We start from the raw sequence: 17,255 nt of genomic DNA, 5'->3' as shown, positions 1-17,255 counted from the left end.
TATGCCCAACATGGGGTTTGAACTCATGACACCAACATCAAGAGTCCTCTACTGACTGAGCCAACCAGGGTCCCCCAACCTAGGAATATTTAAATAATACTGATATCTGGCTTCTCTCACCCGACATCCTAATTTAATTGGTATGGGTATGTTTTGTGCTAGCTCAGCTATCAGCTGAGAAATGCTATCAGCTAGAAATGGCTAGGGTCACTCACGTGGGCTTCAGTGACCTTCCCACAGACATCTCCTCTTTCCAAAAGAAAAAAATACAACTGACCAACCCTTGTGATTCTTATTGTGATTGCAAGATGCCCTTCAGCAATAATCATCAGCAAATTGAAAAAAATAAAGGTTTAGTACTTACAGGACTGAAAAGTACATAGCATACGTGGGGCCACACAATGACATCATAGGTAGATAAAAAGAGAATACCTTCTGTAATCAAGCTGGCTAAAAGTGAATTATCATAAAGAGTTTTTTAAAAATAAGTTTTAATATCAAGGGGTGCCTGGGTGGCTCAGTCTCTTTTTTTTTTTTTTCAACGTTTATTTATTTTTGGGACAGAGAGAGACAGAGCATGAACGGGGCAGGGGCAGAGAGAGAGGGAGACACAGAATCGGAAACAGGCTCCAGGCTCTGAGCCATCAGCCTAGAGCCCGACGCGGGGCTCGAACTCACGGACCGCGAGATCGTGACCTGGCTGAAGTCGGACGCTCAACCGACTGCGCCACCCAGGCGCCCCTGGGTGGCTCAGTCTCTTAAGCATCCAACTCTAGATCTTCTAAGTTCAAGCCCTGCCTTGGGCTCTGAGATGACCACACAGAGCCTGCTTAGGATTCTCTCTCTCCCTCTGCCCCTCCCCACTCATGCTGTCTGTCTGTATGTGTAACTCTCTCTCCCCGTCTCTCTCAAAATAAATAAACTTTTTAAAAAAGCTTTAATGGGGCGCCTGGGTGGCTCAGTCGGTTGGGTGACCACCTTTGGCTCAGGTCATGATCTCACTATTCTTGGGTTCGGGCCCCACGTTGGGCTCTGTGCTGACAGCTCAGAGCTTTGAGCCTGTTTCAGATTCTGTGTCTCCCTCTCTCTCTCTCTCTGCCCTACCCCCACTTGCTCGCTCGCTCTCTCAAAAACAAACATTAAAAAAAAAAAAAAGAATTCCATAGGACTGAATGAACTGATGAGGATGATTATAATTCTTATGACTTTTCATTAGAAACACTGTTGGTTCTTTAATGTTGTTTCTTCCAGATTTAAGGAAACCTCTTCTCTTAACCTATCTCCAACTTACAGCAATTTGGTAAAATATACTTTTGAAAACAAACTTTTTCTCCTTACCTGATCCCTCCAGAATTAGAAAACTCTCAGTGAATATTCTTATTTTTATGGCAATGTAATTATCTGTATAAGTTCAATAAGGATCTTTCTCCTTCTAACAGGACACGATTGGAAACATTGGTTATACTACCAAACTTTGACTAGAATGATGTATGTAAGACACACATATGTAGATAGAATAGTTAAGAAACTAAGGTTAACTTTGTGGAATCAATAAAGCCCCATGGAAAAATCAGTCTGGCGCCCTGCTTACCAGTTCCCAACAGCCTTACCAGGTGAGTAAGGAAGGTCTCTTCCTGGCAGGCCTAGGAACCTCAGGGTATTTTAGGAACCTCAAGAAGAGAGGAATTCACCCAAATCTATACATATTGCAGGCAAAGCCTAATGGCAAGTTTCTTGATTGGCTTCATAGTCTCAAAAGGCTTTTAAAAGTTCAATCTGAGATTCCTTATGAAAAGTTCCAGGAAAGCAGATTTAAATGTCTATATGGTCAATCACTATTCTTGCTGTACTTATGTATATAACCAGGCCTACTTTAATGAGACTATACTTATTTTTTTTTAATTAGCCTTATTTTGATTATCTCTGAAAAGAAATGGGGGTGATTGTGAGAGAATGACTGTTTCAGTAATATAACTTTGTGGATATCACAAAGTTAATGGTCTTTGAGGTTTTATTTTTCCACCTCTAAACTGGACTGGATCCTGAATTCTTCTAGTTTCCTCCAATATTTGGCTATAACTCTCTAAACTAACATTTCCAAATGTTCTCCCACCCTTCTGACTTGGAAACACTGAGAACGAAAACTGCCCTTTCCCAAAGTCATGCAAGCTAACGTGGAACAACTTGACATAAACTTCAAAGAAATCACATAACAGCTCATGCATAGACAATTTTGGTGCCTGTTGCTGCGTGGGCCACTCAGAAAAGATCACCAGAGACATTCAAACTGCAAACCAGGAAAATCTAACAGATTGCCCCCGTCTGCCCTCACTCCATCTGAAGATGCTTTGAGTCTGACATCTAGAAATCTTCTCAACTGACTGCCTTCAGAACTCACAAACTGGGATTATAATCTTAATCTGTCAGTCTGGAATTTCCTGGTCAGCACTATCTGCCTGATAGACCTCTCCCTTCCCCAAAAGGAAGGTGATCTTGCTTGAAACAATCTACTCTTTGACAGTAACTTCCTTGTCATGCCCCCTTCTGCCTTGCTTTTCACTTTGTACAGCTCTTAGGAGCTCCTTTTTATTTGTTAGAGGAGATGCTGCCCAATTCATAACCATGAATAAAGCCAGTGTAGATCTTTAAATTTACTCAGTTTTTTTTTTTTTTTAAACAGGCCTAACTTGAGGAACCCACCTGCACAACCACTTCCTGAAATAAGACACAACACTTTAATTAAATTGAGTTATTCTCAGGACCAAGAGATTGGTTCCACTGAATATGAAACAATCTACCAACACAGGACAGGCTCAAACCTATTTATACCATGGGGCACCTGGATGGCTCAGTCAGTTTAGTACCCAACTCTTGATTTTGGCTCAGGTCATGATTTCAGGGGTCATGAGATGGAGACCCACATCAGGCTATGCTGACAGCTCAGAGCCTGCTTGGGATTCTCTCTCTCTCTCCCCCTCTCTCTGCCCCTCCCCTATTCATTCTCTGTCTGTCTCTCTCTGTCCCTCCCTCTCAAAATAAATAAACTTAAAAAAAAAAAAAAAAAAAAAAGCAGACTACTTATTACCCAAATCCGTGAACAGACTTCCAGGGCTAGCCTTCAAGATCACTGACCCATTTTCATGGCTGGACTCTTTCAAGTTTGGGACAATGGCTACAGACTGGATTTCAAACTATTGCCTGTATAATTATTTAACCCTGACATTTAACATACCAACTATCAGGGCAGTTAACGTCCTCATCATTGACTCTGGCATCACAGGGTAGATTGTCGTGTAAACCCTGACAGTGGCTCCTGCCACCCCTTTCTCATAATGCAGGTGGCTGATTTAAGCCGGGATTGCTGAGGCATCCACTTACTTTAAAGATGACTATCTTGAATAAACACATAGGCAGCCAAATGACTAGATAAAGTGTCAGGCCACGTTCCCTAACTGAGACTCCTTTGTTTTAGAGTTCTTGGTTGATTTCAATAACTGGCCATTTTGGAACACTTGGTTTTTTGTTTTCCCTTTTCTCTCTTCTGGTACTTTAAATTCCCGCTCTTATTTTTTAAATTCACCCGTGAAACCCTTGATCCCCACCCTCAAGCAGAACTCCAGGCCTGTCCTAGCTTGCTCCCTCTCTACCTGTAACCTTGCTGTGTGCTCACTGGTGTGTCTTGTGAGCTTCAGGGCTTATAAGGAATAAATTGTTTTTCTTTCAAAAAGTTTCCTGAGGGTCACTGCTAAAGGGTGTCCTGCAATCATATTAAGAACCATAAGAACATTGGTTTCGAAACAGGACAGGTCTGTGGGAAGCTCACAGGAGCCCAGGTGAGTGTCCTGAAGCATTTCTAACCACAGTATTACCACCAATAGGCTGAGATAGCACAAAACACGCATATACCAATTACATTAGGATGTCTGGTATTAGAAGCCAAATATCAATGTTACTTAGATATTATTTTATTTAAACTTATTATTTTAAAACATTACTATTAGGCTGAGATGGCACAAAATGGGGTGTGACTTGAGCACTGTGATTTTTAAAAGCTCTCCAGGCAGTTCTAATATGTAGCAGAAATTGGAAACAACTGACCTAAATAAGATACTTATGGAAACACCAGTAATTCATGATTTAAATATGAAAGAAAAGGTTATACAGTTGAGTAAACACTCAACTGTTTTCTAAAAAAAAAAAAATCAAAAATTAACATTGACGTTGACAAGTGGCATGGAACTAACAATGACAGAAGATTAGTGGAAAGAAAACATGAATTAAAAAGTCTGAGTAGTCAAGGCATTAATTCTTTATAAAAATTCCTTATAAATTCCACTCACTGAAACTTGGCATAAAGTGTTAAGTTTAAACACTTAAAAGTTAAAACCATATTATGTCAGAAATTACCTTACCTTGAGGCGACTTTTGCGTAGTGCTGGAACAGATAATGCCAGAATAAAAATAGTAAACACATTTTCACACACACACACACACACACACACACACACACACACACACTCACCAGGGAAGTACCATGCTAGACACAAATAGAAATAGAGTAAGAATAGGAAGCAGTGATTTAAGTCCAGCAAACATTTTACTGCGAAAAAAACACAAAACCCAATATGCAAACTTTAACCGCTGCTGAAGTTTTCAGTTTATGCATTAGGCTGGAGAAAGCAAGAACTTTTCAAAGATGGGAAATGAAAACACATTCGCTGCCAAAAACTCCCCTTTCCGAATAAGGATCCCACTATTCTGAAGTCTTATATGTAGTACTTTAAAAGATCCAAACTGCAAAAGCCTTCAATAATTGCAATTATTGATCTTCAAGGGTCTCGACTTAATCAGGATCTTTAAGTTTGGTGCCGATCAGGCGATAACACATCTAAGGAAAATGAACACAAGTGAAGAAGGAGATTGAAGACATAGCGAAGATACTATTATTCCACCTAAAAAAAAAAAAAAAATCCTCTTAGAGGACCATACCAGGGCCTTTACATCTCAGTGAGTATGCATTTCTGTTTCACGGAGTCTCGGTCCAACGTCCTCACCAGCTACTACTATAGCATAAAATTAACAGACAAAGCATGAAATGTCTGAAAACGGCGATACAGAACGGTTCTCAATTCTTACCAATGTGGCAAGCACCTGGAAGAACTGCCAATCACGGACGCCGAAGATGCCGGGCTCGCCGTCCACTGGAAGGAAGATGAAGGAGTCCTGAATACCCCCTCTCCGGAAGCGGACCAGTCGGTTTCGAGAGTTATTGCCGGTGATGACGGAGAAACGGACCACGGGTCACAGACGACCCTGCCCAGGAGGGTAGCCACCGCACTGCCGGGCGGACCTAGCCAGGGTTTGAGCGCTCAGCAGCCCGACCTTGAAAAGCAGATCAGACAGCGCGCGCGCGCAGCAAAACAGCCGTTGACGCGTCTGCGCACTGTACCCCTTCCGTCCCCCGCTCCGCCCACCGAGGAGCTACAGTCACACGGGAGCCGCCACTTCCGCGGGCGCGTGCGCAGTGGCGGGTCGGGCGCGTGCGCAGCCCCCGCTCCTTCCAGGCTGGAGCTTCTGCAGCTCACGCTCCTCCTCCCGCTCCCCACCCCCCAGCTCGCCGCGGCCCGGTACCAGCGTGTGGTCCCGTGAAGGGAGCCGTCGGTGCCTCGTGCTCCCGGGACGGCCGTGGTGCGCGCTTGCGGTGCGTAGCACTAGCCATGGCGATGGATCAAGTAAACGCGCTTTGCGAGCAGCTGGTGAAAGCGGTGACGGTCATGATGGACCCCAGCTCCACCCAGCGCTACCGCCTGGAAGCCCTCAAGGTAGACGGGGTCTGGCGCCCCGGGCCTGCCCCAAGTCCCTGCCCCAGCTCCAGCGGTCCCCGCGCGGCCCCAAACCCTGCTCGGTCCCCGCCCACGCGGCCCCTGGACCTCCCATCACAACCGCGGGGGGCCTTTGCCTTCTCCCTCCCCGCCCTCCGCGCCTCTTCTCTTGGCTTTCTCTGCTAGCCTCGCCTGCCCTTCTCTCGGGACCCTCCGGTTCCTTGCTGATTCTCATCTCACCACCACTTTCCACTGCCCTCTCCTCGGTCCTTTCCCTACTTCTCTTCACTCCTGCCCGCACCAAAGCCGGATGCTTCTATTTTATTATTGCCCTAAACTCCACACACCGTAGCCTTCCCGTGGCGCACGTGCCCGTCTCGTCCCCAACACCAGCTACATTCTTTACGGTCTCCTCTGCATTAAACATTTCCTTGCACCCTCCTGACCCATCCTAGCTGAGCTTCAGTCCCTCTAGGGCCACTTTACTTGCATTCGTACTCCTCTTACTAATCCTCTTCTGTGTCTTGGGGATTTCTGGGCTAATTCTCACACACCTTCCACCCATGTTTTTTCAGTGTGTTCTATTCTCGGGTAATTTTGCGCAAAGATGAACTTCTACCACTTACTTTGCATTTTTAACAAGGGCGCTTTGGTTTCCTGAAAGTAGTTTTTCTTGAATCCGGATGCTCAGGTCCTGGGACTTATTCCTGTGTTGCAGTTCAGGAATGCTAATATAAATTGGGATGCTAATAAATTGCAGACTTATTCGCGCATCACACCATGTTATATGGGATGTGAGAAAACACTTGTGCCGCGTATATATTTTTTTCTTAAGTTTTTATTAATTTCAGTTAAGTGCTGTGTATATTTTAAATGATGTGACTTTATAGAGTGAACATCACTTGAGAAAAACTTTACTTTTTAAAAAACATATAGATGTATGCCACAGGATTTAGAATCAAACAATTGAGTTCTGTTTATTTGCTATGAAATATCAAAAATAGACACAAAAGGGAATAATACTGCAATGATCTTGTGTATACCTCTCACCTAAATTCAAGAGTTGTAAAGAGTTTGTCGCATTTGCTTTATTCCTTCCCCCAAAGTTTTTATTAATCTTTAAAAAAAATTTAGGGCGCCTGGGTGGCGCAGTCGGTTAGGCGTCCGACTTCAGCCAGGTCACGATCTCGCGGTCCGTGAGTTCGAGCCCCGCGTCGGGCTCTGGGCTGATGGCTCGGAGCCTGGAGCCTGTTTCCGATTCTGTGTCTCCCTCTCTCTCTGCCCCTCCCCCGTTCATGCTCTGTCTCTCTCTGTCCCAAAAATAAATAAACGTTGAAAAAAAAAATTAAAAAAAATTTAAATGTTTTTAATGTTTATTTTTGAGAGAGTGCATGTGCGCGAGCGGCGGAGGGGTAGAGAGAGAGGGAGACACTGAATCGGAAGCAGGCTCCAGGCTCTGAGCTGTCAGCACAGAGCCCCATGCAGGGCTTGAACTCACCAGCTGTGAGATCATGACCTGAGCCAAGTTCCCGCATCCGGCTCTGTGCCGACAACAGGAAACCTGTTAGGGATTCTCATTCTCTCTCTCTCTCTTTCTCTCTCTTTCTTTCTTTCTCTCTCTCTCCCCCCCCCCCCCTCCTCTTCTCCACCCCTGTGGGTGTTTTCGGCCTCTCAAAATAAATAAGCATAAAAAAGAGAAACTTTATTTTTTAAAAAAATTTTTAAAGTTTGAGAGAGAGTGCATGAGCAGAGGAGGGGAAGAGAGAAAGGGAGAAACAGAATCCCAAGCAGGCTCCGAGCTGGCAGCACAGAACCCAGTGCGGGGCTTGAACTCGGGAACTGTGAGATCATGACCCGAGCTGAAATTAAGAGTTGGATGCTTAACCAACTGAGCCACCCAAGCACCCTTAAAATTTAAGATGAATTTTTTTTTTTTAATCCCACTTTCTCTTGGCTCCTAAGGGAAATACTAACTTTTCTTGTTTCAGTTCTGTGAAGAGTTTAAAGAAAAGTGCCCTATCTGTGTCCCCTGTGGCTTGAGGTTGGCTGAGAAAACACAGATTGCCATCGTCAGACATTTTGGCCTTCAGATCCTGGAACACGTTGTCAAGTAAGGAGCTTTTAGATGGTACCACCAAACTCTTGAGAGAACATATCTTTATTTCTTATGGTAACTCATAGAGCTAATCTTTAGGTGAGTAGAAAAGAACAATCACCGTGAAGAAAGGAATGTTCTCCAAGAGATTATCACAGCCTCATGAGAGCTCTCATTCAGGACTTAACTTTCCTCTTCCTCAGTTCTTTCATCCACGTAAAATACATGGTACATACTAAGCATTCTACAAATGTTAACTGGTTCTGCCAGCATTTATTGAGCTCCTGTTGTGTGCCAACAGACTTCAAGGTCTTTTTTGGAAAAATACAGTGTATAAATATAATTACATCTCTGATTAGGCATTGTGCTTTTAATTTTTTTTTAAGTTTGGGTGTGTTCCTTCTCTGAATGGCAAATCCAAAGGAGGATTTATATCACAAAAACTGAAAACCCTTTCTAACTTGAGTTTCCTATCCTCCCCGCATCTATCATAAGAATCACCTTTCAAGACTTTGCCACAGTTTTTGTGGGATTGTACTATTACTTCCTAAGCCAGCACCAAAAAAAAAAGGAGTTAGTGGTATCAACATTGTATTTTCTGAAAAGCAACTACATTTGTTGCAATTGTCCCAGGTGTGTATTTGCTTTTGGCCTGTCAGTAAAATCAAGCCCCGCCCCCGCCTCCAATCTGTGCACAAACCTTGTGTGAATTTCAGTTAGTGGACCACTGCCTATTTCCCAAGGCATTTTTCTGTTAGCATTTTGGTTGGATATGGACTGTTATTGTCCATTCTTTGAAAGGTACAAAATCAAAGGTATAGTTTCTTAGTGAAATTGCCAGCATAATATAACGCAAAATCAGAGCTATTAGAGAAAACTTCTAATGTGATTCTCTTGACTTTATGCATTTTGGTGGCCAGGTTTCGGTGGAACAGCATGTCTCGATTGGAGAAGGTCTATCTGAAGAACAGTGTCATGGAGCTGATTGCAAATGTAAGGAATGAATGGTTGGTTGGAAGACTTGTGTTTCAAAGGTAGTTTAGACTAAGTGTAACCTCTGTAATGTAGCATTTATGTAAAAATTCAGTAGTTCTACATAGGTCAAATAGCATGCTTGACAGGGCAGAAGAGATTAAACATTTTCAACAAATGAACATGATTCTTAGTTCTAAATTAGATTGCACTTTGCTGTTTGTTTCCTTTCATTCCAAACTGGACTATTGTATGATTCTGCCAATATAAAATATGCAGAATGAATTTGTGTCAGGAGTTAGAATATGATTTTAAACATGATTAAAATCCATAGCTTTTTTTTTTTTTTTTTTAAACACACATGGCATGAAAAGTTGAATTCCCATTATTTCATCTCCAAAATCAGTGCCTTTATTCCTGGGGTGCCTGGCTGGCTTAGTTGGTAGAGCATGTGACTCTTGATATTCGGGTTGTGAATTCGAGTCCCATGTTGGGTATAGAGATTACTTTAAATTCTTAAAAAAAAAAAATTCTCTTCAGGGCACCTGGGTGGCTTAGTTGGTTGAGTATCCAACTCTTGATTTTGGCGCAAGACATAATCACAGGTTAGTGGGTGGGATGGAGCTCTGCATCAGGCTCTGCACTGAGCATGGAGCCTGCTTAAGATTCTCTCTCCCTCTCCCTCCCTCCCCCCACCACCCACCCACCCTCTCCCTCTCTACCTCCCTCCCCCCTACCCACCCCCTCCCCCTGTCTCTCCCTCCCTGCCCCCCACCCACCCTCTCCCCCTGTCTCTCCCTCCCTCCCCCACCCACCCTCTCCCTCTCTCTCCCCCTTCTCCCCTTCCCACCCTCTCCCCCCCCTCCACCCCTCTCCCACATCCACATGTGCTTGCTTTCCTCTCTAATAAAATATGAAAGTTTTTAAAATCGCTTCAGAATTATTAATCAACTTAGGATTTATATTTTGCTAGTTTTGGGGAAACTTGATAGGAATCCTAATTCATTAATTTTGATATCAAACTTTATTTTTGTATTTATTTAGAGAGAGAGAGAAAAAGTGCACATAGGTGCATGCAGGGGAGGGGCAGGGGGAGAGAATTTTTTTTTTTTTTTTTAATGTTTATTTATTTTTGAGACAGACAGAATGTGAGTGGGTTGGGGCAGAGAGAGAGGGAGACACAGAATCCGAAGCAGGCTCCAGGCCCTGAGCTGTCAGCACAGAGCCTGATGCGGGGCTCGAACTCACAAGCTGTGAGATCATGACCTGAGCCGAAGTCGGATGCTCAACCGACTGAGCCATGCAGGTGCCCCGTTCCTGGGAATAGTTTTTCTGTGTCTTATAATGCTAGAACTATGAGTCACATGTTCAGTTGCTTCTCCTAATTCTCCCATTTTATCAGCTGCTTATTGTCCTCATTTTTGTACTCTTCACGTTGGCGCTCTTACAAAATGAAAGTCAATATGAGAGCCTTTTCACTTGGTAAAGGAGAACAGTAATGTCTTCCTTGCTCTGTGTGACAGTCATTTTTTTAGCTGATGCAACCCTCACTTAAGCTTTAAGTGGGGAAAATGATTCGTGAGAATGCAGGGCAGGTGACTCAGACCTGGAGAGCAGGTTTTATTCTGTTTAGTTTAAAAGGAAGCCTGCTGAAGTTCTGTATACTTTCACAGCCCAGGTGGTTGGTTTTTTTGTGTTTTTTAAATTCAGTCTTACAGACCTCTTACTATCTCTTTTTGTTTTTCAGGGAACACTGGACATTTTGGAAGAGGAGAACCATATTAAAGATGTTTTGTCTCGAATTGTAGTAGAAATGATCAAGCGGGAGTGGCCACAGCACTGGCCTGATATGCTAATAGAATTGGATACTCTTTCTAAACAAGGGGTATGAAATATAGCTGTATCAATTCAGTTTATTTTGGAGGGGCTCTTTTGGAGTTCATTTTGTCAACAGAAAAGAGTCTTTGGGCTCACCCATAGTGAAAATGATGTTTCTATTTAATTTAATTACTTTATTTCTTTGATCTAGGAAACACAGACAGAATTAGTGATGTTCATCCTTTTACGACTGGCAGAGGATGTAGTGACCTTTCAAACCCTACCCCCTCAAAGAAGAAGGGATATCCAACAAACGTTAACCCAGAACATGGAAAGAATATTTAGTTTTCTACTTAACACGCTTCAAGAAAATGTAAACAAGTACCGACAAGTGGTAAGGGATACCTCACCTCCCAAAAGTTCTATTTTCTTTTAAATGTTTATTTACTTTTAGAGAGAGAGAGAGAAAGGGTGTGAATGGGGAAGGGGCAGAGAGAGAGAATCCAAACAGGCTCCGTGCTGTCAGCACAGAGTCCGACACAGGGCTTATTCTCAAAAACCATGAGATCATGACCTGAGCCAAAAACAAGAGTCAGACACTTAACCAACTGAGCCACCCAGGCACCCAAACTTCTATTTTCTAATATGAGTGGGATTTTGTTTGTTTTTCTAAGTTAAAAGTTGAGCGAAAGAAAACCATCAAAAGAGAAACAGATGACAGGAAAAACTGGAAGTAATTTTCCAAGAAACTCAAGTCAATGAGTTTCCATATCTATTTTAAAAACAATAAGAGGGGCGCCTGGGTGGCTCAGTCGGTTGGGCGGCCGACTTCAGCTCAGGTCATGATCTCACGGTCTGTGGGTTCGGGCCCCACGTCGGGCTCTATGCTGACAGCTCGGAGCCTGGAGCCTGTTTCAGATTCTATGTCTCCTTCTCTCTGACCCTCCCCCGTTCATGCTCTGTCTTTCTCTGTCTCAAAAATAAATAAACGTTAAAAAAAAAGATTTTCTTAAAAACAATAAGAAAATTCTTAAATCAGTATAAAAATGATTAATTCTTAGCATTTAAAATATTTAAAGCCCGGATTTCTGGTAGGTCAGATGCCCTGTTTAGTTCTGGTCCCTTTTGCTGTGGAAACTGCTGGGTTTTATTCCTCTTGACTATATGATTTTCGGTACAGGTTTACCTCACTACCTGAAAGAAGTTCCTTTGAAACCTGTTGTAAGCCCAAATGGCATAGTATGAAGAAATTACCATTAATTTATGTGGAAAATTTTTTGAGCATTCCCATGCCAAAAGAAAACACCTCTCGTTGGCTTTTCTGACATCTTAGGACACGTCTTGTTAACAGATGCACAAAATAATCACAGTAAAGCACAGATGCCCACAGACAGTCTAAAGCTGCAGCTGCTTGACTGAGATGCTGACTGCCATTCTTGGGCAAGGAACTTAGTGGTGCCTCTATAAGGGCTTGCTCTAACAAGGCTGAAAGTTATTCTCACTTTGTAAAAGCAAATAATCCTCTTCAGATTTCTTTCAGTTAGAGAAAACAGGTATTAATGTGGGTCATTAAAAACAAAGTGGCATAACACAAAATTTTGAAAAGTGGGAAATACCTGTGTTCTATTCTTCCTGATAAGGTATCTCTTCTGCAGAAAAGGGCAAGCCAGATCTATCTTTCCAACCATTGTCTTTTTTTAGTAGAGAGCTTTCAGAAGAATGTCATGTAAAAGTTAATGTAGTACAGTAGTTCTCAGCAAAGGACGGTTTTGCCCCCCACATTGTCACAACTAGGGGTTGCTACTGGCATCTAGTGGGTAGAGGCCAAGAATACTGCCAAACATTTTATAATACACAGAATTGTCCCTCACAGTAAAGACTTATCCAACACAGAATGCCAAAGTATTGTGGTAAAACCCTGATCTAGAATTCTTGTATGTGTTTATTTCACAAAATAAACACATTTCCTTCTTTTTTTTTTTTTTAAACATTTTATTTTTGAGAGAGAGACCAAGGCAGAGTGTGAGCGGGGGAGGAGAGGCAGTGAGAGAGGGAGACACAGAATCCAAAGCAGGCTCCAGGCTCTGAGCTGTCAGCACAGAACCCCACTTGGGGCTTGAACCCACAGACTACGAGATTATGACCTGAGCCAAAGTTTGACACTTAACCAACTGAGCCACCCAGGCACCCCTCATTCTTTTGTTTTGTTTTGTTTTTTTAAGTTTTATTTATTTATTTTGAGAGGGAGAATGCACACAGGGGAGGGGCAGAGAAAGAGAGAATCCAAGCAGGTTCTATGCTGCGAGCACAGAGCCCAGTGTGGGGCTCCATCCCACAACCCCAGGGATTGTATCCTGAGCTGAAACCAAAAGTTAGATGCTTAACCTACTGAGCAACCCAGGTGCCCCTTCGTTGTATTTTTAGAGAAATGGTAGATACTAACACAAATGAGGAGAAGGTACTATGAGCTGTTGGGGTGGGGAGGAACTCAGTAAGTACCTAACATATGCTATATACTTGTTTGCACTTTATGTGTTATTTAATCCTCAAAACAACCCTGAAAGTATAGTCTCCATTTTATAGATGAAGGTACAGAGAATAATTATTGAAGATTCCCTAATGTTTGTGGTGGAACTCAAGTCCCGTTCTTTACACTAGAATGGCCCATTTCCCCCAAAATATCTCCCCAAGATTTTTCAAAAGATACCAGGAAAATATTGGCATTTAGAAACTTATTTATATTGAGAGTGAAGGAGGTATTGTTTTCATTTTCCCCAGGAGATCTGATCTGTAGGAGAAAGGGAACACATTATGACCCCTTAGATGCTCTAGCAGTCTAGCCAACATGCCCGAGCTGAGACATTAGAAACATACGCTGGTGTTTTTCTTTAGCCTCAGTTTCAGTTCCCTCCATCTACCAGGCTACCACTTGTGTCCAAGACCAGAGCACAGCCGAGAGCCATCTTTTGTACCTGGAACAACTTCTTTTGCTTGAGAAGTTGCATCCCTTCTTCCATCTCTTCTCTCTGTCTATCCCTTCACCTTCCCGATTAGGCAGTTGGTTGAATGTTAACAATGATCAGATGAGTAAGCTCACTCTCCCTGGCCCATGACCTGGCCCCTGAACTGGTCTGAGGGGAGCATAAAGGGTCAGAGTGGGAGTGAAAAATTGTTGGAGAGGAAAGACTAGACTTGGCTATTGTTGCTTGGATTCCTTTTCCTTCTTGGGCAGCATCAGTAGATGCTGGTAAGAGGGTTCTACCCGTCTCCACCCATTAACACCTCTGCTCAGTCACTGTTGACGAAGGTTTAATACTTGTCCTTTATTAACAAGTGCATTTTTAAAAGTTGAGACGAGGAATTGTGAAACAAATCCTTTATAATCCTAAAGGCAGTGACTTTTCAGGTACTTCACAAGTTGTTATTCCTGCTTCTCTTCCCCTTCAGCTCCCCTTCAGAAGTTTTTTTGGAAAATAATTTTGTGTGCGTAAATCATTAGCATTGTGTAATATTTGTCGAATTGGACATGGAAGGGTAAAAATCAGTTATAATTGTACATTTACTGAACAGATGTTATTTTTGTCTAGCATGTAATATTTGTGATTTGTAATATCCATATATACATGGTCATAACTTGTATTTAATTTTGTTTCTTGTTTTTTCTCCATTTACATTATTTCAGTATACTTTTGCTAGGTATAATTTGTTTTTATTTGAATGTGGAAAAAATGCTCATGCTTTGTTTTAAGCTAGATTTCTTTCATCACTAGCACTGTTGATCCTTATTTTCATCTGTTATATTTCTTTGTAAGCCGTGTGTTTTGAAACTATCTTTGTGGACTTTATGTTGTAACATCTGTGTAAGCTCTTTAAGTACTAACTTTTTGTCATACTGCTAAAATAACCTTTCTTTCTTAGGGGGAACATCAGCTATATGTTCTTAGTAAAGTTGTATTTTTTTCGAAGGTTGAAAGTTGAGTCTGTATTTAAAAAGTCATTATTCAAGGGACTTCATTAAGTGGGTGGAAAGTTATTACATAGCTTTTTGCTCATTAAAAACATTGGATTCTTATACTTCTTTTCTTTCAGAAGACAGATAATTCTCAGGAATCAAAGGTAAGAGCTCTTGTGGAGTTGGAAGGAGACTTCTTTGAGGCTTTCAGGTACAGAGATGCATACACCTAGTGGAGGGTGACCTCAGCCTTGGTTTGTGTGATCTTTGAGTTATGGTAGAAGGGAGTTAAAATTATAATATTTTCAGTTTATCAGAGGAGACGAAATGGCCACATGTGCCATATGGTCTTATTGACAGACATTGAGAATGCTGTTGTTTGAGAAGTGGTTGTGTGTCAGACCTTTGAGTTCCCTGTCAGTTGCTGTTACATGAGTACATTTTCTAAAATCATTTTCTTTTTAGAATTAGAAAATAGAAGTAGCTCAGGTATGACCATAGCCTCTTTGTCTGTTAGTGAGGACTTAATGATCAAAAGTTACTTCTTTTCACGCAGGCCCAAGCGAACTGTCGAGTAGGAATTGCAGCACTGAATACTCTAGCAGGCTACATTGACTGGGTGTCCATGAGCCATATTACTGCTGAAAACTGTAAGCTCTTAGAGATGCTCTGCCTGCTTCTGAATGAACAGGAACTTCAGTTGGGAGCAGCTGAGTGTCTTCTCATTGCAGTCAGCAGAAAAGTAAGTTACCACTTCAAACTGACTTATCCTCAGAGCCTCTGCTGGGGGTGGGGGGTGTTTAATTGTATGTTGTAGCAAAAAGACATTGAAAAGTTTGGGATTTATCTGACATCAACTTAGCTACTTGTGTCCAACCCCTTTGGATAAGAGTATGCTGATATTATAGGGATCCATTGGCAGCATGTAGAAATTTGTCAGGCTACTTGGTTCTTGAAACAGCTATGAATCTTGGCACTTCGCACTTAAGAAACACGATAAAAGTAATGTTAAAATTTAAAACTCGGTGTTACGTCAAAAAATCTCAGACGGTGGCAGCGCTGGCTTTATATTGGTGTAGGCTAACAAATGGGACTATGACAGCTTTTCTCCACAGGAATGTTGCCTTCAGATGTAATTTACTTTATTTTCATATGAGCATTATTGCCTGACACATTTATTTTTTTTAAATGTTTATTTATTTTTGAGAGATAGCGAGCAGGGGAGAGGCAGAGAGGGAGGGAGATAGAATCCCAAGCAGGCTCTGTGCTGATGGCACAGCATCAGGGGCTTGAACCTCATGAACCCATGAACCCATGAACCCATGAATGATATGGGGCTTGAACCCATGAACCATGAGATCATGACCTGAGCCAAAACCAAGAGTTGGATGCTTAACCAACTGAGCCACCCAGGTGCCGCATGACACATTTAAAAATAGAAATCTTACAGGGGTTCCTGGGTGGCTTGGTCAGTTAAGCATCTGACTCTTGATCTCAGCTCAGGTCTTGATCTCAGGGTCATGGGTTCAGGCCCCACGTTGGGCTCCATGCTGGGTGTGAAGCCTACTTAAAAAAAAACAAAAGAAAAAAAATAGAGGTGTTATCCAGATTTTATTTTAAAGAATTGGCCTTTTCTCTAGTGTTCAGTTAGCCCTGGGATTGAGAAATTGTGAAATCAGTGTATTTGATTATATAGGTATAGAAGATGTTAGTACTTGGAGACTTTTAGTAATAGAGTTTGTATTACCTGTGTTTCCCTAAAATTGGTTCTAGGGCAAGCTGGAAGACCGGAAGCCCTTGATGGTCTTATTTGGGGATGTTGCTATGCATTATATACTCTCTGCTGCACAGTGAGTATCTGCTTTTCTATGTGTTTTCTAATTTCTTTGCCATTTACGTATATTATATAGATAAATCTGAAGTTCTACCTGAATGTTGGCAGTCAGTCGACAGTGTTTTTAATAAAGAAGTTGGGTAGTCTTAAAGGGACTTTTTAATCTTTTTAAAGACCTTATGCTGCAAGTAAGTTGTGGCCATTGACTCTGCACCCAGCCACTTCCACAGTTTTTCCCATTCTTCCCAGATAGCTCATCTTGATTCTGTCTGCTTCTGGTGATCCCCAAGCCTCCTACCAGCATTGGTGCCTAGGCCTGAGAATGCTCTGATCTTCTGTACTAGAGTCTGCCCCAGGCCTGCCTTGACTGCAGAACTCCAGATGCTCCTCCTTCCTTTCCTGCTCAAAGTACTCAATGCCTGAAGTGCTGAGGCTCTTGGAAACAGCGGGAACAGTGTGTTTGATGAGAAATGTATGCATGGGACCTTGTAAACACATTATCTGTCTTAAAATAATGGCTTCTACTTACTTTCTTTTAATTGCTCTGGAAAATATTTGAGCATTTACTGATACATGTTTCTTACCCAGGAAGGCAGATAGAACTGTATTACAAAGACAGTTCAACCTGTCACAACATCCTTTTTTTTTTTTAATGTTTATTTATTTATTTTAATGTTTTTATTTATTTTTGAGAGAGAGAGAAAACGAGTATGAGCTCATGGGGGAAGGACAGAGAGAGATGGAGACACAGAATCTGAAGCA

General features: G+C 42.2%; 2 protein-coding genes across 3 annotated transcripts in view; one reads left to right on the top strand and one right to left on the bottom strand.

The window, feature by feature from the left end:
- The window catches only part of POLH (DNA polymerase eta), a 41,848-nt gene extending 36,397 nt beyond the window's left edge, over positions 1-5,451 (bottom strand). Inside the window, exon 1 of the mRNA XM_025926022.2 lies at positions 5,137-5,451. The gene's annotated coding sequence lies outside the window, so the exon portion shown is untranslated. The remainder of the gene's footprint in view (positions 1-5,136) is intronic.
- Positions 5,452-5,533: 82 nt separating this feature from the next.
- Positions 5,534-17,255, top strand: part of XPO5 (exportin 5) — a 49,552-nt gene continuing 37,830 nt past the window's right edge. The window contains exons 1-8 of one of the 2 annotated variants that reach the window (XM_086706930.1): positions 5,535-5,822; positions 7,811-7,932; positions 8,838-8,910; positions 10,637-10,774; positions 10,919-11,101; positions 14,797-14,823; positions 15,216-15,401; positions 16,433-16,509. In XM_086706930.1, the coding sequence (XP_086563056.1) occupies positions 5,718-5,822; positions 7,811-7,932; positions 8,838-8,910; positions 10,637-10,774; positions 10,919-11,101; positions 14,797-14,823; positions 15,216-15,401; positions 16,433-16,509 (911 nt within the window). In that variant the 5' untranslated portion in view covers positions 5,535-5,717. Of the gene's footprint in view, positions 5,823-7,810; positions 7,933-8,837; positions 8,911-10,636; positions 10,775-10,918; positions 11,102-14,796; positions 14,824-15,215; positions 15,402-16,432; positions 16,510-17,255 lie in introns of both variants that reach the window. The other variant, XM_086706931.1, reaches the window with a different exon arrangement.

Source organism: Puma concolor, chromosome B2 (genome assembly GCF_028749965.1).
Source record: "Puma concolor isolate L17-30 chromosome B2, mPumCon1.1.hap2, whole genome shotgun sequence".
NCBI classification, from domain to species: domain Eukaryota; kingdom Metazoa; phylum Chordata; class Mammalia; order Carnivora; family Felidae; genus Puma; species Puma concolor.
This window is presented reverse-complemented; position numbering and strand designations above follow the sequence as displayed.